The sequence below is a fragment of the Hermetia illucens genome, chromosome 3 (genome assembly GCF_905115235.1).
Source record: "Hermetia illucens chromosome 3, iHerIll2.2.curated.20191125, whole genome shotgun sequence".
NCBI classification, from domain to species: domain Eukaryota; kingdom Metazoa; phylum Arthropoda; class Insecta; order Diptera; family Stratiomyidae; genus Hermetia; species Hermetia illucens.
In genome coordinates, this window is record NC_051851.1 from 153,283,008 (window position 1) to 153,304,267 (window position 21,260).

The 21,260-nt window shown below is 43.0% G+C and overlaps 1 protein-coding gene across 2 annotated transcripts in view; it reads left to right on the forward strand.

Moving 5' to 3' along the window:
- LOC119652228 (solute carrier organic anion transporter family member 74D-like) overlaps positions 1 to 10,964 on the forward strand; it is a 37,500-nt gene extending 26,536 nt beyond the window's left edge. For both annotated transcript variants that reach the window (XM_038056186.1, XM_038056185.1), the window contains exons 6-9: positions 645 to 996; positions 1,057 to 1,195; positions 1,258 to 1,780; positions 10,661 to 10,964. In XM_038056186.1, the coding sequence (XP_037912114.1) occupies positions 645 to 996; positions 1,057 to 1,195; positions 1,258 to 1,780; positions 10,661 to 10,809 (1,163 nt within the window). In that variant the 3' untranslated portion in view covers positions 10,810 to 10,964. The remainder of the gene's footprint in view (positions 1 to 644; positions 997 to 1,056; positions 1,196 to 1,257; positions 1,781 to 10,660) is intronic.
- The last annotated feature ends 10,296 nt before the right edge of the window (positions 10,965 to 21,260 follow it).

Consider the following 21,260-nt stretch of genomic DNA (forward strand, 5'->3'; position numbering starts at 1 on the left):
TGGGCTTCGCCAGTAGTTTCAGCTGTCCTCTTTTACATGCTCCACGTTTTTGGAAGCTGACCTCTTTCTCTCTTAAGAGTTTGCTGGTCAGTTGATTCGTTAAACCGTTCCCGCAACCTCTTCCCCTATTTCCCCTCTCCCGAGTGTTGAGTAGACGTCACTTATGTTGCCTCGCTCTCTTTTTTCGCCTGATGACTTCACTCTTCTTTCATCCTGGGCTTTGCCGTACACCAACCTGATAGTCATGGTCCTTATATTCTAATAAATAACATTTAATGCCACGGCAGTCAATCCCCACTACTGAGGCGCTGAGGTAGTTGGATATCAACAGCCGGGAATCCGCTTGCCTACTCCCGAAAACCGCCGGTACTCAGTTTCCGAAGCTAATGGAAGATTTGGCAATTTCGCAGAGGACACTGCCACTATTCCATATATCTTCAGCTTTATTCCCTCTGCTCTTCGTGTCCTGAGCGGCCGAAGATCTATCTAAAATAAGCTCCTTAAGAGGTAAAACCGATCACCGATTATGGAAGCCTTCTGATTAGCAATTGTCTGCCTTCGGTTTACAGGATCCTCCATGTCATTCGTGTTTAATCATTAATTAATTTATTAGTAACATTTTTTTATTTGTTGATATTTTCCAGATCTCCCCAAAGCGCTTGGTCGTCTCCTGAAAAACCGATTGATAATTTTCAACAATTTTGCCGCAATTTTCTACATCCTAGGAGCATCAGGTTACATGACATTCATGGCACGCTATATGGAAGTTCAATTCCATCGAAGTTCACAGAGTGCAACAATTGTGGTTGGTCCATTGACGATAGGAGCTATGCTTACGGGACTTTTGCTGTCGGGTTGGGTGATCTCGAAGAAACGACCTAGCGCTAGTAAAGTACTATTCTGGAATGTGATCGTTGCCTGTGTGTACATGTGTGGACAGTTTTCATATATGTTCTTCTACTGCGGTGATACCAGGACAATGATGCAGAATGGAGTGTGAGTACTTAGATTCGAGAGTGGAGTAGATAATGCTCATGATATCTCTTATTATTTCAGATTCAATCTTACATCTACCTGTAACCGAGACTGCCATTGTGATAAAGCTACATATAGTCCTGTTTGTCATGAGCCCACAGGACGAACGTTCTTCTCCCCCTGTCATGCTGGCTGCCAATCATGGAACAAGGCGGAGAATGTATGAATATTTTTCAAATCATATACAACAAAACTTAGGCTCATTTCCGTGTATCCTTCCAGACTTATTCGGACTGCACTTGTGCCCTCCCTGAATACAGTAACTTACCAACCACCCCACCCAGTTTCGCACAGATAGGCACCATACATCAAGAAATCAAAACCTTCGCACCAGGATCCAAGCAAACAACTCCCAAATTTTTCAACCCATCAGTTAAACCGACAAGTAGTACCCCAGCTAGTTCCTTCTTTGACACCCTCACAGCTGGGGCGTGCCTGGAAGGATGCACTTGGGCATTCTATGGATTTACTATGCTATCACTGTTGGTCCATTGGGTTGGATCTTCCGGACGTATAGGCAATGTGTTGGTCAACTATCGAGCCGTGTCACCAGAGGATAAATCATTTGCTCAAGGATTGACGTTGATGATGTTAAGCCTATTCGCGATGATTCCAGGACCGATTATTTTTGGACGTGTCATTGATACAACTTGTTTGGTGTGGAATTATCAATGCGGTAAACGAGGAGATTGTCAATTGTATGATCAAGAGGTTTTCAGATATTCCATGAACGGATTGTCCTTAGGTAAGTTGAGGGATGTACTTTGGACGTTTAATATTTTTAAGGTTTTGTATGTTAAAAACAACACGCTATACATCCGCCCAGTCATATCGCATGTCGGGAAATATGCGAAGTCATCACACCCGAAGCGGTAAAGATAAGCGCCATATCCTCCGTATCCGCTTAGGAGGGTTGTAATTAAACTAACGTGTAATTCACTTTGACACATCTGGGATAAATCTGTGAGTCCAGCGCCCTTTAAATTAATAGTCTCATCTCTCCTGTAATTTCAGTATAGCTTCAGTTAGTGCCAACTGTTGGCGAAGGTGTAGGGGACGTTAATTGCGTATGTTGGCTCACGGGGGGCGTTGACCCTTACTCTCTAAGATGTCGATGAGGATCATGCCTTTAGCACAATGCTCTCTATCTGTCTCATCTGATGTTGTACGGTGAGCGGACGACTTTCGCAATGCACTTAATTTGCGTAGAGCTGCGATTTCCCCTATTTGCTTTTTGCTTCAATGCCGAGGTCCAGGCAGCAGCTGTATAAAGCAAGGATCGTAAATGTTTCACCGAACCACTTTGAAACTTTCTTGACGCCGACTACCATTAATCTCTTTGGAGTGAAATTCCTCCAACCTAAGACATAAAATTACACATTGAAACCAATAGTCGGACCTCCGACAATATTATATAAGCGGCACATTCTAGGCATAACCGAAGTGAAAAGGTAGGGCTCTGAAGAGTAGTCGCCTTCTTCCTTCGGCACTGCACTTTTGTGTTCTGGGATGCCTAGTGATGCCGAAATGTTCCTGACGGTTACAATAAGGCGCGTTGTCTTGACCTAGAAGCCAGTGTTTCAAAGTATTCAAAGTAAGATTCCGGTCCAAGTTAAACATTATCACAATTGTGTGGTACTTCTGCGTCAACGCAGATTTCCGATATAGAGGGTAAGGATGCCAATTACATGTGGTGTACGAAGCCTCCTAAAGATGACATTGTGTTCGTGATAAGTGATCTGAATGTCAACGTGGACTTTGACAACAACTTCTACGGGTATATGATGGGGAGGCATAATCTTGGTGACCACAGCAACGGTAGAAGCTTTGTACACTTCCGCAACTTTCACCGATACAAAGTCAGTGGTCTTGAGTTCTGGCAAACCTCAACCTGGCACAGCAAAGTCGCCAGTTCTTCAAATATTGGAATAATCTTCGCTTTATCAAGTAAGCACTTCAGATGTTGTCTAGCTAACTTCTCTGCGGCCTCCCAGAGATTTCCGAAGTGTAGCGTAGCCACTGTATTAAATTTTCAAGTAATAGCCGCCTTCGTAGATATAGCTGAGATCCTTTTTTGCTGCTACTTCCACACTTCCATCGCTGTTGCATCTTTTTGTCTAACTCGGAGCAAAGACGTCTTCTTGCAGTGTCTTTACTGAAAGCTGTCAGAAACACTTCACCCGACAAGTCGCCTACTAGTTCCATATACACGACCTTGGTCAGTAGGCATACGAAAACGCAAGCATACCCTTTTAGCACAGCAGTAGACCGGCCTTTGGACATCCGTGTTCGGAGTGGACCTACGTAGTGTACTCCGTAAATGATGGGTTTGGGATGATGAGAACAGCAGGGATATCCTCCATCAGTTTTCGAGTTAGACGATTCAAATATCTAACACATTTCACACAACGATGGAGTTCGTTTCGAATCACCTTTTGATCGTCCAGGATCCAATGTCGCATCTTCAAATAGTTCCGAACAGTTTTAACGTATTATTAGGAAAGTGACATAATAGTTAGTAATTCTTGATCGATCGTCAATGAATAAATGCAAGTTTCATAGCCTCTTTTGGATGCAATTGGAATTCCCCTCTATGATATCTTCGATTTATTTAGTAAACTTGAAGTCGACCCTGTTCATATTCTTTGGGATGAATTCGATCTATCAGTTACATTTCGAACCGAAGAGCGGAGGCCGCAGCCTTTATCAGTATCGGAAAACCTAAGAACCGTTCCAACAGCGTTGATACTGATGAAACTGACAACCTCCACCAATTCTAGACCCTTCCACCATAAATGATAATTCAATAAACTGCGAGGACTTACGCTGGGTTGTCCTTTGACCTAACGTCGTTTCTAATCCAAAAATATAATCCAAGAGCTTTTGACTGGTTCAACTTCTTGCTGACATCACTACCTAACTTTTCTGGGGCCTTTTTTTCCAATCCAAGACTATGGTTGAATCACATTATTAATTCACTGCTGTCTCCTTCAGGTACATTGTAGAAATCACCCTTCTCATCAGTTCTAATAGTCTTCAGGTCAAACCTTGGAAGCATAAACTTCCTTTTCAGTGGCTTCACGCAAGTCTTCGAACCTAGCAGGGATACAGACACTTTCCCATGACTATCTTATGTTCCGCCGCATAGACTACTTCCAAATCATCACGAAAAGTATGAAGCTTACATCGGTACTTTTATTAATAATGAATCAGGACAGAAATAGATTCCAACTCTGGAAGCTCGGTTTCATACCACCATATCATATCTTCCGGAGCAAGGTTGTCCCAGCCAACTGATTGGCAAATCTTCTGCATGAGGATTTTCATTCCTATCGTGATCGATGCAAGCGACTGTAATGGATCAGAGATGGCAGCAATATCTGATAATATGTTTCGCTTGATTAGGCTTTGAATTGGACTATATTTTATCGACTTAAATCTGAGGGCATCCATCGATGGATTCCACAGTAATGTTAGTGTCGCGGTGGTTATTTATCTTATGCAGTTCGTATTCTGGGTAGTAATTCAAAGTGATTCGCAGCCTACTTTCTCAGATTGATCCCTTTCTTATTAAGGCCAGCAAAGAAAACAAGTCGGGAAACCGGAAGCTGGACGCTTCAGGTACGAAAGGTTTTGTGTATTTCTTAGTACGTAGCACGTAATATGATATATGCATATATTATGTGAGAATATCCACTTTCGGATGATATTGACATTCATAGTCTTGAATTTGCAAAGAAGCGACAACTTTGACGTATTATAGCTTTGTTAGTAATAGTGCGATTTCCACCAAACTTGGTAAGATCATGCTCTATGTTATATCCTATGTTGCTGCGCGTTCGTAGTCCTAGCATGAACTTAAGGGGGGTCTTGCAGCGAATTACTAAAAATTATAGTAATATACTATTATTAACTTTATTTGTGCAGATATCAGTGTGGAAGGTATTTCGGAGCCTAGGCACCATATAGTCGCAGCCTCTTGATTTTTTTCAGATTTTTCGGTTTGGTAGTTTCTGAGAATGGCCCCCGTAAAGGAATGGTCACTTTCAACCCCCCGCCCTCCCCACCTTTTCAACAAATGTCAAAACTAAGACCGTCTTCGGAAAGTACTAACCGAGACCTTTAATTTGATACCCCACATGGCTATATTTGATGAAAAAAAAATTTACACCCCCCTTTTGCATGTATGGGGACCCCCCCTTAAATTCATCATTAAAGGATGTGACTCACTGTATGCGTGAGCGTTCACAGTTCCCAGCTTTCCACCAAATTTGGTGTCAATCGCTGTAACCGTCTCCGAGAAAAATGCGTGTAACGGACAGACAGACAGACAGACAGACAGACAGACAGACAGACAGACAGACGGACAGACAGACAGACAGACAGACAGACAGTAAACCGATTTTAATAAGGTTTTGTGTTTACACAAAACCTTAAAAAGGAATATCTATCAGCGGCAGCTTCGTCAACTCGTCTGGAAAGATGGATACCGTTCGATCTTCACTGTTGGTAGCAGACGCATTGAAGTCACCGGCGATGACTTTTGGTCTCCGTCTTTTTGCGTCAAAGACCAATATATTCAACATACCCTCGAATTCAGATAACATCAGGCTTCAGGAGCATAGCAACTATAGACGTATATGCCGCCTATTTTTACCCATACGAACCCTCTAGTGTGCTGCCTCATATATTCTTAAATGGCGTGGCCCCCCATGCCTACAAACCGGCCTCACCTGTAGGATCGGCTACCCATGCATTACTGTTTGGGTTTTTATAGAGTTCGCTTATTATAGCCGCTTACACCTCCGATTGGTGGGTACTCCGCGAGAGTAAGTTTTGAGTGATTAAGGTTGGTTTGGATCATTTTTCCCCTGCTTTTAGCGTCTTTTTAAACTCAGGATGATTGTTACATTACCGATCAGACCGATCAACCGCACTTGTGTAAGCTCTCACCAGATGTCCGTACAAGAGACACTTGAAGCATCTCTTCAAAAAGATTTGCTCTTTAGGGCGACAGCCTATCCACTCAATGCGGACCTTCACGATATCTAGCAGTTTACGCGCCTCTGATGGTAGCCGGATGGTCTGTGCCCCCGTACGCCTTTCTAAGGCTTATAATGGATGCCTCCTGTAGGTCGTGCAGCTTGAACTGCTCTGCTAAGGCAGTGCAGATTTCTGCCTTAGAAATGAGCTCGTCTAGAACCTCGCATATTTTTCCATCTTTCAAGATTTTAGGGTCTTTCCTCAAAGTGGGCACTGACCCTTTTCGTTTTTTGGAAACCTGCTGATTTCCTCGAAGTTCGTCTTCCTTTTCCCGAACCCTCCTTTTTCCTTGCTTATCCACGAGTATAGGCTTTGGTGTCACCTGCGTTGACCACGTGACTGTTGAAGAAATAATTTTAAGGCTCTTCTTCCATTCTTTCGCATCTTCCCGGGATTTGTGGTATAGAACCCTAAAGGCTATCACGTTCTGTTCTACAGCCCCGTTCTCCAAACTAATCTTCATTCTCCTTTCCCCACATTTTGGGACATGAAAGGAGTCTTCTAGCCCAGATCTTTTGCCGCCTTGGATATAGAAGGAGATTTCATGTTGAGCTTCTCCTGATCGGAACCAGCTCCCAATCCTTAGGGGCCTCCCCTAATCTATTTCGCTCTATTACGCCCGCCTGTCTGTCCATCTGCCTGCCTGTCACACGAGCTTTTCTAAGAAATGGTTACACCTATTGACATTGACTTGGAATTCGGTACAAAAGTTGGAACTGTGAACTCCAGTAAACTACATTGTTCCAAGTTGAGCCTAAGAAGAAGAAGAAGAAATTTTTTTCACGGAATATAGCCATATGAGATATCGAATGAAAGGCTCGATTAGTACTTTCCAAAGTGAGTATTGGTTTTGATATTGGTTCCAAAGAACAAGTGTGTCAAATACTTAAAGGACCCGTTCTCAGAAACTTATAGTAGTCCATGCACATTTATTTATTTATTTAAGGAAGGCAATATACACAAAACAAATTCCTTATTACATATTGTCCTCAGAGGGAGAAGCAAGTAAACGACTTGCCTTACCCTTAAAATTAGAGAAAGAGACAGAGTCAAAGGACCCAAGCTGTAGGGCGTTGTAGGACCGACATTTTTTTTTTGTAAAAGAGAGTCCGGGTGAATTTTTGTTGTACAACTTCAAAAGCGCGACAGTCACTGATGCGGAAGGCGGAGTAGACTACATAGCAATATTCAAGGATTTTTCTGACAAGGGAATTGAAGAGCGTTAAGGAGGACTGAATTGAGGTAAAGTCCGAGGGGAAACATAGGATAAAACCAGACATTTTGGAAGCTCTATTGATGATTTCAACGAAGTAGAAATTGAAACGAAGTTGATCATCAAATATTACACCCAGGTCTTGGAAGTAGTTCAGCAGTGAAAGGGGTTGTCCACTAAGAGAATAGGAAAAGGATGTTGGGGAGGGTTTAAGCGAATAGCACATCCAGTGGCATTTGCTGACATTCACTGCTAGCTTGTTGACCGAACACCAACGGACCAAATTATCAAGGTTGAACTGCAAGAGAGCACAGTCCAGCGGGGACTAAACAGAGGCGAATAATTTAACGTCGTCTGCGTAAAGCAAACACGGGCAGGTGAGGATGGAGTCGAGATCATTAATAAAAAGCAGGAAAAGTAGGGGGCCAAGTATGGAGCCTTGGGGAACGCCAGAGGAAGGTGAGAAGGAACGGGATGAGTAACCATGAAAAGAAAATTGTAGGAACAGTATGAGAGATAGAGATAGAATAGAGAAGATGATTTAGGGAGGGAAGTTGAGACTTTAGAGAGGAAAATCAAGGGCTTTGGAGAAATCAGTGTACCATAAATATCATGTGCCTTCTGTCGTGAATTAAAACATTTAGCAACGAAGTTGGTAAAGACCAGAAGGTTTGAAGCCGTAGATCTATGTTTCACAAAACCATGCTGCTCTTTGACAATGAGGTGGCCGAAGTGCCCGGTCAACCAATCATGGACGTATCTTTCCAGAATTTTGGAACAAAAGGAAAGAAGTGAAGTTCTCAGCCAGAGAAGGATCTCCGCTCTTAAGGATAGGGATGATAAGGGCCCCCTTCCAGAGATGGGGAAAGTAGGATTCTTCTAGACTTTTGGTTTAGATTATACACGGGTGAAGGGAAATGTGTTTTCTACAGTTAAGAAGGAAGAGGTTAGCAAGCCCATCGGGGCCAGGTCCGACATTAGGGTCAAGATTACCAATGAGGAGCTCAACCATGGAAGGCGTAAGGAGAGGAATGGCCGGAGATTGAGAGCAGTCTGTAGTTAGAAGAGGCGTAGAGGATGGAGGGGACGAGGGAAAAAACACAGAAGAGAAATAGGTGCAGAGAAGGTTGCATAATTGTTGTGGGGAGTTGACAGTGAAGTCAGCAAAACTGATAGAAGAAGGGAGAGATTGACTGGGATTACGAGAATTGCGAGTGTGGGACCTTTTATGCGCCTTTTTAATAATCGACTTCACAGTGGAGCGCATAGCTTTAAAGTGAGCAAGATCGGTGTCATTCTTATTATAGAAACCCGAAACTTCTTCGGCAGTGCATGTTTCAGGCGAATGTTATTAAAAATATCCGTTGTGAACCAAGTTGGGTACGAACGTAGGCAAGCAGGGGAAGAAGGGACATAACAATAGCGGCGATCGGACAGGATATTGTAAAAGATGCCTAGAGCATGATCACATGTTGCTTAATATATGTACCCAGTTGAAAGACGCTAAAGCTGAGTTCAGACCGTCAAAGTTGGCTTTGCGGAGGTTCGACTTAGTAGATTTACGCTCGGTCTTGGGGTTTGAACAAAGGAGCTCCGCTTCAAATTCAAGCGCGGGGTGATGAGCGTTGTTTTGACATAGGCATTGTTGTGCAAGCAAATAAAGAGAGGTGGCGCTTGGGGAAGTTGGAAAGGAAGGGATCGAGAGTGCGGGTGAAAGAGTTTTTCGTGGTATTGAAATTCAGGGCAGAGCAAGTGTTCATAAAAGAAGAAAGTAAAAGGGAAGAATGGGAGAGTTTGTTGTAAGGAATTGAAAGGGTAGGATGATTAGGCCAATGGAGCATGGGGAGGTTAAAATCTCCGCAATGGAAGAAAGGGAGGCAAGGAAATCTGACAGTAAGGAGTTCAGACAAACTGCCAAACAATTTTTCACGCTGGTGAGAAGAGCAAAGGCAGGGGACTTATATACAAGATACAATGAACGGAAGGAAGTTGGGCGGGGAAACACAATCAAAAGGAAATCCAGAGGAGTAGAAGACGAGTTCGGCGGGGAGTGGTGTCTTTTATTGCAATTAGGACCCCGCTGCCGGTGGACGAGATGCACCCCGGTCCCTGTCACACCGGAAAATGGAGTACCCATCGGGGTGCTTGGAGTTTAATATGACATCGTCCAGCCAGCTTTCGGAGATATAGATGGCATGGTGTTGGTGGTGTAACATTCTAATAAAACAGATGGACAGTAACTATGAGTCCAGTTAAATTGCTCGGCTAGGCAGGCGGGTTGTCCTGACATTTAAACGCGAATTGGGGCACTTGTATGGCTTGATGAATACACCTTCAGGCCAGAAAGAAGGGTTGCTAAAGACGTCGAATTCGAAAGGATAAGTCACCTTGAAAGACGTAATCATCCGGTCGGTGTTGTTGTCTTTGGTCAGTTTGACGCAGGACAGAGGAGAAAGTAAACCAACTTTGCTCTTTATGTACATCTCTCTGTAGTACATCGTCCGTAGAAACGGCGAACGCTAGCCTGGAGGTAAAGAGTTGTTAGGTGGGGACGCCACCTTTAGCTCGCGGCCGCTGGTATGGGTAAATGAAGTACCAGGATATATAGCAGCGGTGGGAAGTGGAGCTGCGTTGGCGACGGGAATGATGTCAAAAAGTGAAGCGACTGTGTTCCGATTCGTGACCTCTTGCAAAGGGTGCGGATATTATCCCGCCCCCCACAACTTCAACAAAAGATTGCGGTTTTATAGATTTGACTATGAGGCGACATATTGGAAATTTTGGTGGAAATCCTACTATTATAAACGAAGTGTTTGTACGTGGGGAATGTAGAGTATTTTGGGACCTAAGATTTGATTATTTTTTTTTGTGTTATTTTCTATTTAGTAGAAAGGTCCTTACGTAAATATAGAGCCACAAAAAAATATTGAAATGGCCTGTGTGTTCAGATTGACGAGACACGTTTGAAATATATTCAAATCTGTGATGTGCCCTTTTCAACAAGAACCCATTCTCCTCCGGTCCGTATCCTTGCAGATATACCATGCATGGTTCAGCAGTAGTACCGCTCCCCGTCAATGGGGGTCCTAATCAAGGGCATTACTGGTATTAAGGTCGCCTTGACTAAGGGGTTAGCAAGTAGCTAATCAATTATGCTAAAGTTTTGTTTTCCAAACTATATTTAGTGAAATGCGATTATTAAATCCCCTGCTAAGACCTAAAAATAAGAAATCTTTGTAAACACAGAAAGGAACAAATTTTGGCAGCGGATAAATTAATTTTATTCCGAATGAAAACATTTCAAAACCAAACAAACTTTTTTTGAAATTAATATTTGCTTACCTAAAATCTTTTTTCCACTTTTTGCAGTGTTAACGGGCCTCGGAGCCATTTTTGATGTACTCGTTTGGTTCCATGGACGAAATTTAGATCTTTATGGGGAAGCTGACGAGGCCAGACTCAAAGAAATGGAAGAAAAGAACAACTCGGACAACACTCGTAAATTGCCAATTTCATGATCTTCAATCGAACAAAAATAGAACGAAGGCCACAGAGAAAGTGATGATATCTAGGAATTTTAACTAATTCTTTTTAATATCTGATACTAGGAATGTAAATAGAATGTGCTTCTTGTTATCTCGTTTTAAGAAAATAAATTTATTCTTTGGTTAAAGAGGTGCAGTTTATCATCCCCACACTTTGGTAATTGCGCACCACATCCTAAGCTCTAAATTTTCGTCGTGTTTTTGTACATTCTCCGAACTGACGAATTTATGTTACTGAATGTAAACTGCAAGCATATGAGGATTAGTTTAAGATAAATATTCGAAATTTGGCTGATAACAAATATTGACTTTCGTACGAAATATGGAAAAATGGTAAATTGCAGAGAAATTCGCTGGTGGTTTTATCGTTTTTTCCTATAATCTACTCTTCAAATGTTTACCTTTTAACATGAATCACATAAATGTACATGAATTAGAAAAAGGATCACCTAACAAACAGGAAATACCGCGATGAAAATTGAATTTGCTATTACGGAACCCATCCATCTGCAAAGACACAAATTTATGCTATTATAAAATGATTCTCGCAAAAAAAACCCTCATATTAGGCTTCACCTTACTCACATTAAAATCATCTCAGTGAGAGGATGAATGCGAATTCCTTCTCAACAACCAGTACATCTCCCTCCTCCAACACCACCTTGTCATACTGTAGTCCACCACAATGGAAAGCCTGCATTTAGTGCCTACGTCGCAGTCAGCAAGAAAGAAAACTACGGTAGTTAGTTAGTTTAGTTTACTGGAGGGAGTTGCAGCTCCAAACACTCAGGCCATTTTTAGGCCCATTGTACTATCCCCGTAAACCGCCTATTCAATTGCTTCCCGCCTACGGCGTTTACAGGCTTTAGTGCATATGAGAACATTCTCCAGAGGCAGAGAGTGTGTAGATTCTTCTTTGAAGAAAACCTTACCAAGCTCGTCTGAGACCTGAAGAGGCCAGGCAGCTGCACAAAAAGCACAGGGCTGTTTCCTTCTCACATTGGCTGCACATACCCGAAACCTTCACCCCAATATTTTCCATATGGTAGTTTAAGGAGCAGTGTCCCGTTAAAAGCCCTACTAGGGTTTTCATGTCCCACTTCTTAGGGGACAACAAAAATCCCGCTCTAGTGATTCTAGGCTTTTTCACAAGGATTTTTTCCTGCCGGCAAGAGTCCAAATTTCTCTACTCGGCTGCGTGAATCCTTTGCAATTTCACCCTTCAGAGTATACTTGACAGTAGATGGTCGGACTCCAAGAGCTGGTTCTGGCCCCAACATTGTGGATCCAGACCCTCGACGAGCCAATCTGTTAGCCTCCACATTACCAGCGATGTTAGAGTGCCCCGGCACCCACATCAAGAATGTTTCGTTTCGTCGGTCAAGTTTCAGCAACACCTGATGACAACTCCACACCAACTGACTTGATATGTCATTCCTGTTTAGTGCTGATAATGCTGCCCGACTGTCGGAATAGATTCGAATGATGCGACCACACCATCAACAAATGATCTTCACAATCACCTGAAGAACGTTATCATAAATACGGCCACAAACATACTTGGCCCCAGCCGCAAAAAGAATCGGAACGGCTGGTTTGACGATGAATGTAATCTAGCAACGGAACGGAAGAATGCTGCATACCGAGTAATGTTGCATTCTTAAGGAATGCGGGCACGCGCAGAGACTTATCACGAACTCCGTCGAGCGAAGAAGCTATTTCACAGACGGAAAAAGGAAGCCTGGGAGAACCAACAAGTCTGTGAACTAGAAAAGTACAGGGAGCAACCGCACCAGGCGCGCAAGTTTCACCAACAAGTCAGCAGGATGAAGCCTTATACACCTCGATGCTCATCCTGCCGAGACAAAGAGGGATTTCCGACAGAATCGGCATATTGGAGCGATGGGTTGAGTACTTTGATGAGCTACTGAACAACCAGAACATCGGCGAGTTGGAGGTCCCGCCAACTGAAGACGACGGACAAATAATGCCACCACCAAGTTTAGGAGAAACAGTCCGTGCAATTCATTGGCTAAAAAATCATAAGTTGCCAGGAGCCGATGAAATTACAGCCGAATTGGTTAAATATGGAGGCGACCAGTTACACCAAGTGGTTCATCAACTTGTGTTCAAGGTGTGGGACAGCGAATCAATGCCTAACGATTGGCAAAGAGGCATTATCTGTCCCATACATAAAAAAGGAGATATCACACAGTGCAGCAATTATAGAGGTTTCACGTTCCTGAGTACCATCTATAAGATATTCTCTGCTATCTTGCTAGATCGGGCAGCCCCATACGACCAGAACATCATTGACCCATACGAAAGAGGCTTCATTCCACGTAAATCAACCGCAGATCAGATTTTCTCTCTGCGGCAAACGATAGAAAAACTATTGGAATGTGGACATCAGTTGCATCATCTTTTCATCGACTTTAAAGCCGCCTATGATAGCATAGCCAGCGTAAAACTGTACACGGCCATGAGAGAATTCGGTATCCCAACGAAATTAATAAGACTGATTAGGCTGACCCTGACCAATGTGCGAGGCCAGAAAAAAGCAGCAGGATCACTTTCAAGACCATTCGACATCAACAACAGTCTACGGCAAGGGGATGCCCTATCATGCGTCCTCTCTAACCTGGCCTTGGAGATACAAGATACAATCCTCTTTAAGTCAATCCAACTACTGGCCTATGCTGAGGATATCAACATTATGAGAAGAACCACCCGAGACGTGCAAACTGCCTTCATTCAGATCGAGCAGGCGGCAATCAGCGCAAGATCTTGGGCTGCACATCAGTGAAGGCAAAACAAAATATATGGCAACGTCAGCATCAAAAACCAATCAACCAACGATATCAAACCGCACTGGTCAAACGGGAAGAATAAAGATTGTAAAGACTAAAACTTTGAGACCGTTGATAATTTCTCCTATCTAGGGTCGAAAATCACAACCGATAACAGCTACGACGATGAAATCCGCGCACGATTGTTGGCAGCTAACAGAGCCTATTTCAGCTTACAAAAACTATTTCGCTCGAAACGTCTCACCATAGGGTCAAAGCTCTTACTGTACATGACTATGATCTTGCCAGTTCTTATGCATTTCTCGGAGACTTGGGTTCTTAGCAAGAAAAATTGCGTACTCTTGGCCGCGTTCGAGAGAAGAACCTTCCGAAGAATTTTTGGCTCCCTACATGATGATGGACGATTCCGTAGCCTACATAACGACGAAATTTATGAGGAATATCACGACTGTCAGGTTGTGGATAAAATCGGGCTCAATAGGTTACGGTAGGTGGGTCACTTAATCCGTATGGATGCAGATGATCCCACCCGGAAAGTCTGTAAGGGCAATATCTATGGTAGAAAAAGAAAACGAGGCAGACCCTGCCTAAGATGGAGCGATGGCGTAGGTCAGGACGCCAGACAGCTTTTAGGGATATCGAATTGGTGGACCTCGGCGCAAAACCGGGATGTCTGGAGTTCCTTATTAAGGCAGGCCAAGACCAGATACCAGTTGTTGCGCCGTTGATGATGATCGAATGGTAGCTTGCCTTTCATGTCAGGTCCGCTACTTCTTGCAGGGTTGGAGTGCTGCGAACCCTTAACTTCAGCATCAACCGTTTATATGATCCAGCTTTCGCTACTGATCGAAGGGTAAATACTCAGAATAATCCACCTAAGGGTATTGATAGGAGAAGGGATAAGGGAAGCGGATCAATGAACGTAAGGAATTGAAGGCTCTATTGATTCGTATGAGCACGAAATCACGGGCAGTTCAACGTATGCTATGTAGTGTACGTGAAGAAAAGGAATTTGTTGATGGTTTGAGTTAGGAAGTAGTTTGTTAGCCAAGAGTTAACTAAAATTAAACAAATACCGTAATTTAGGAACCAATTATCCCCATCGTCAATGTATTCTCTTCTTTGTAATTGTGCTGCAGAAACTGCCGTAGATAGCAATCATTTTTGAAGTGCATCATTTGCATCACGAAAAAAAATTGCAAGTAACCACAAGTCTTTCGATGGTCCTGTAAAAGGAAATCTTCACCACGATTATTAACCATCACATCACATCCAGTGATGTTCCAACCCTTGTATGCTATCCTGCGAATACAGACTGCACCTTCAAACAGAGGAGAAATCATTTTGGACATTAATACTCTCAAATGGAATAAAGCGGCTTAACGTTCTTCCTGCAGAAGCTATTCAACGGTGCTCCTGAAATTTCTGTAGGTCTGCTGCCACCAATCGTATGGAAGACCTGAGAATCCGAGACCTTCCCCAGAGAGTGAAAAAAGGGGGTGATCGTTAAGATTCCAAGAATCCATCTTGAGGATGACAATTGGAAGGATATCTGCGGAATGTTCAGAGTTCAGATATTCAGTCCGCCTAGTCTTCATTGATTTTGAGAAGGCTTTTGACACTGTCAACATGGAGAGCGGGAGGGTTCAATGGAGTATAGCATCTTTGCTCAAACACCCCTACTATGACGATGGTATTTGCTTGCTCCTTAACGAGCGATGAACCTTGGCCAAATATCTCTGGGCTTGGAAAGAGAAACAAACAGAGTAGGGCTGCAGTTAAATACCACCAAAACTAAGGTTCTTAATCTGACGGTTTATCACATCTTCCTATTTGAATTGATGGACAGAACATCAAACACGTTGATCAACTCCTTGATAAACAAAGAAGCTTCGATTCTGCCAATGGTAGCACCAAACTTGATGCCGTTTGACGCATCAACTCCGCTAGATCAGCCTTCATTGTCTTATGTCAAATCTTAAAGAGCAGTTATCTCAACACTAAGATCAATTTAAAACCGTTCCATTGTAATGTTCTTTCTGTATTGTTATATGAGAATAGCAAATCACCACCACTATTACTCAAAAGTTCCAAGCCTTCGACAGTAGTTGACTGCGATATGTTACCTGGGCACGCTGGCCTGATACCATTTTGAACAGGGAACTTCGTTGCGAATAGATTACACATTAAGGGAAGGCGACGAATCTATTGCTGTCTACGTCATGCAATGAAATCCACTATCCCAAAATGGATTGCCTCAAGAACAGATAGCGCTGGAAAGTGGAGAGGTAATGGAGCCGTTGAAGCGATCTGCGGAACATTTCAGCGCGTAGACATGGATGATGGATCATGCCACATTAAAGGATTATTTTAGCTACTATTTCTGCGAATAGCAATCACACTCAAGGAGGGACATGCACTAGGAATCTTTATTACCCGATATGTCGTAAATACAAATAAATTTCTAGCAATCAATAAGTCGTCTCATCTCTTTAAGAAGCGTCACTTCGAGCTCTGGTGAAAAAAAAACTTTTTCCCCATTCCTGAACTTTTTGCGACTAACTTACCCCAAACAAACAACAGGAGCAAATAGCGGAACTGGTCAGATCAATCAACGAATTAAAAAATATAAAAAAACGTCTGAAATCTAAACCAAAGACACCAACCCGAACAGCCTCAACCGGAAGCGTTAAAATGGAATAAAATGCCTAGAATTGTTTGATCATGGAAAGGTATGTGTCTTTCTCTGCTGAGATAATAGTGAGCTTCTTCAACCGGTTGACTTCCGTAATGGCGCCACAAAAACTAGTCAGTATCGAAGGGAATCCGAGGTACACACCCCAATATTTTTTCCGATGTTCGTTAACTGACTTGGTCTGTTTTTCGTCTGATTCAGACTCATTTTCTTGATCGTCCTGTAGCAGGGCATATTACCAAGAGAGGTCCGGTAGAATGGTCACATCCTTTGACTTGACTTCTATCCTCTTCACGTGAGCTGTCTACGTTCAACGAAGAAATGAATATACAGAGTGGCATGTCATGTCAGTTTGACGAAGACATGAGTTTTCAGTTTATCATAAACGTAGCTGTCGATATATGCATTTATCCCTGCTCCAAGGACCATATGAAAAGACACGGTTCGGGGCTCTGGCCGCCAACGACCATGAAGACAATTATTGGAAGAACCACATATTATGAAATATTCCTAGAGTTTCCGGAAATAACTCGTCCGGACTGAGCCGGAAGATACTATGGCCCAGTTGGAATGAGTGCAGCTGGACTAGCTCGATAAATGTATTAAAAATTTCGCCCAAACTCTTAGGAGGAGCTGGAGCACATTATTATTATTCGTTAAGGTAAGTTGCAATGAGTTTTTAAAAAAACTATTGTGCTCCTTTTACTGTACTACTTTCTGTACCTATTAACTGCACTATGTCAAGCAAGCCTATAACCAGTAGGAATTTTAGTATTTTTCCTAATTCCATACCTTTTAACTTTGCATCTGGTATTAAGTATTCTCCCACAAGTGCCGGACACTGCCCAAGAACATGTATAGAAGTTTCGATACACTCCGCACGGAACCTGCAGGCAGCTTCCGTAGATATAGCTAGCTTCCGTAGGAACACGGAGTAACCAGAGCCTATTGTGTGATACAGACACTGAATGCGCAGCCTCTCAAAGCATTCCCATACCAACTTAAAGTTCACTTGGTAAGTCCTAATTGCCTTGATCGCCCCCAAAAATCTTCTGCCCCCCTGCAGTTCCTTTGGAGATGAAAGAAAGCGCAACTTCTATGGCATATATTTCCACCTGGAATATGCTAGTGTGCTTACCCATTGGTTCCAAGTAATCAGTAGCTCGTTTAATCCGTATGTCACAACCACGCTCTCTCAGTTTACCTTGTTACTCCAACGTGTTTCAAACGTCTTACCGAAGTGAAACTTTGTTGTTATGATATCCCTCGATATCAATAATTCGTTGTACCGCCTAGAAAAAATATCAATTTTCCTTCGATTTAGGCAGTTCCCTGTCTCACTGATGCTCCTGGCCATTCTGAAAATTGCCTCCTTGTCTGCATCTGTATGTGCAGGTGGAGAAGGGTTAATCTGGAGATGCTGTTGTGCATGTCCTCATTGCTAGTTTCCAGTGTTCCCTTCTTTCCCTTTTGTTCATTCTTGGGATATCAGGAAGAATGTTGTCGCCTTCTGCGTGGAGTAGCTCCCTGGGAAATGAGTTCTGAGAAGCAGGTGTACTCTGTTCTCCTCATTCTCGGTAAATGTTCCATCTTCCTTCTTCAGACGGACAGAAGATATTTCCCCGTCTTTGGCCACAGTTTTGCATAGACTGGCAGCTTTTGTGGTTTGTTTGATCCCTTCGCATAATTCACGGAAGCTGTACCGTTTTGCTTCCCTAATCGCGTTGTTATACGAAATCAGTGCATTTTTGAAACCCCTGCCAATCTTCGATTCATTTTGCAGAGTTTTCATACATTTGTTCTCATTCTGGCTAGCTTCCTATCCCATCAGGGTACATCCCGTGATGACTTAGCTGCCTTAGCTGCCTTAGCTAGCTTCGTGATGAGCGTTGAAATCGCGACCGAGGGGAAGTGGTAACGTTTTCCTCTTACTGAACTTCATCAGTCTAGCGACTAACTCCGCTGGGATCCGGATGTTGTCTCCTTGAAAGTAGCCCGATGCCGCGACTGTCTCTGGAGTGCTCCCTCCGGCTTCCAGTGAGGCTTGGATATCCACAAAGTCCCCGTTCTGGAACTCTGAAAGACATATGTATTTTTAATTACGTTTAAGAATGATGCAAGCCCTTCGTTTTTCGCAAGGAGAGTCCCAAATTATCTGCATGCTTTCCCCTTGCAAGCCGCCAATCTGGCCCCGGTACACCCAGGGCTCCTGAGCCGGCACACAATTCAATGTTCTCTTTGGAACTTGCCCTTGTAATTACCGTAAATGCAGCTTTCGCATAGTAGAGGTTTGTCTATACTATCTTAGTGCTGGCCAGTGCCAAATCTATAGTTGATATGGCAACTACAACGTTTGATGGCTTCCAGGAATCAGTCATCCATCCCGATCGCGAGGAGTCTACCCTTGCCTCTCCACCTTACTTCTGAAGACTCTCCATAATCGCGTATAGAGATCTTCATTCTGATCTATTCTATTCTGTCCTCATATGTGCTCCTGGTATAATATATCATCCCCAGCACATGTCGGCAGTTCTGCTTCTTCCCAGCCTGGCAATTTAGGAACTATAGTTCTAAGCCACTCCGCAGTATCTGCCGTCGCACAGTCCACCAGTATGCAACCTGGTTGAAAGAGTATCCTGGTGAACACAAGCTTCGCAGTCCATCCTTTGCACATCTGCCTGACGACAAGGTCTTCGATAGTTTCCTACTGCTTACAAGTGAGTATTTACTTGGGAAACGTTTCTGACAGTATGGCCAGTCGACTTTCCTAGCACTAGCGTAGCTAATGGCGGACTGCCTGATTCCTGCCTGAAGCACGTTACACGTGACTGACTTCCTGTGGCCTACTTAAAGTATATTACACTGTATAATAGTGGTACTTATTATTGACTAGAATATCAGATCAATTAATTTAATTCAATATAACTAGTTTGCTATACACTTTAAGTACTCAATTACAACTAGCAGTCGCAGTCGTCGAAAAAGTTTTTTGTAATTATTCTCTTTTGTTAAATATGACATTTTCCGTCCCCTACATGGCACTCTGCTCTTCACTCCTGTAGCGAGGTCTAAACTGAGTGGAGAGCGCCGGTGACGTCATCTGTCCGCTGGTATTCGCAACATTCGAAATAAATTTCGAATGCCGCAAATCCCGCCGCGCCACAATATGGCGTGATTTCTACCGAAATCTATATGGCGGTTCCTTTTATGAGAGCCATCTTATCTTAAAAATAATGATGAATTGGAAGTCATTCAACTGAGTCTCCAAAGAATACTCAATATACCAGGAAAAAGTGAAGAATTATCATATTAAATCACGCACAGTTCATTCATAAAATATAGGTCATAAAAATGTACGTGATTGACTCCCAAGCGCTAACATATTTACGTACATTTATTTGATGCATTCCCAATTTCCGGTCCAGTGCCCAAATTTCACTGGCAATAATAAAGGTAAATAAAAACCTTATTGTAATGGCCCGCACAATCAAAATGTTCCAAAATTGACAAAGATAAATCAGTATCTTATTTGGTGGATATAATAATTCTCTGATTTTTTTTAGATTCCTCGGTAAAGAATTTATATAATATCTTAATCTAAAACGATGGGGCGCGGAACATTAACTTTCATAAGTATCTTATCATCTGACCGATTTTATATGAAGGCAAAGATCATATATATGTAATATGTACTATGCCATTGGTAAGGTAACTTTGAGAAATGTTTGAATATTTAACAATTTAATGACACGAATTGATTAAGAGTTTCAATGTTGAATTACACGCCATTTTCACCTGTCTCAAGTTTGCTCTAAGATACTACTTCAGTTTAAGAAAAGCTCGTCACGGATTCAGTTCGTTAAGGCAAAAGGATTCTACTCAAGAGCTAGTACCAGAAGCCCATACAGCAGGCACTAGCAGCTTTAAGCTCGATCGATCTCAAGATAAGGTCGAACAGCAACACAAGCAAGCAACATAGGAAAACATCCTCTCTGAAAAAGTCGCATGACCACTGAAGGAAATCTTCTGGTGAGACCCTTGAGCTGCTGATTCAGTCACTTTCCAGCCAGCTTGGACTATCAGTCGGAGCCTTGGCTCGAGAATTATAGATAAAACTTCCTTCTCCAAGTCTCAGCACACCTACCTCAATGACAAATCCACGGATATGGATCTCCACGAGATAACTAGCACGGTTGAGCTATCGCTAAAGTACAACCAATATACTCCGGCTGCCTTCCTGGATACAGACAAAGAATTCAACAAAATTAGTACTAACGCAATCAAGGAAGTTCAAAACAGAATAGGATTGGAAAGGTATCTTGCGCATTGGAGAGTATTCAAGCTAAGAACCAGGATAATCCAATCTAATTTAGGATGTAGACACTTGACCAGAGCTGTGAGCAGATGAACGCCCTAGAGTGGTGTTATCTCCCCGGTGCTCTAGTGGTGGATGAAATACTACGGATATTGGATAGGCGCGAGATAAAGGTGGTATGGGTGATATGGGTGTTAGGGATGTTTCCCTCGGTTATGAGTAAAATCCTAGAGGCAATGTTGGGGAAGGTTTGCCTGTTGGCTACAAGAGCTAGATAACTCCAGCCGAAACAGAGCTGATGCGTCTGCGAACGGGTCAAGGGAGTATCGGGAGAGAAGGCTACCCTAAAGCCTACGTGCTCTCTAGAAAACAGGGATCTTTACTGCCTCACAGAAAAGGTCGAAGTGTAGGAGGCAACAAAGCATGAATATCCAGAGGTAACCAATGCCTGGATAGGTATCACTTCTCCAAATGCTCAAGGTCAACAACTCGTCGCAGTGGAAGTACCCGAGCAATATGCGAGGAAGCTCGTTAGCAGCGAGAAAATAGTGAGAAAGTAGTGTGCAGGGTGCGAATGCTACAGATGTCTGGGCTACAAACTCAC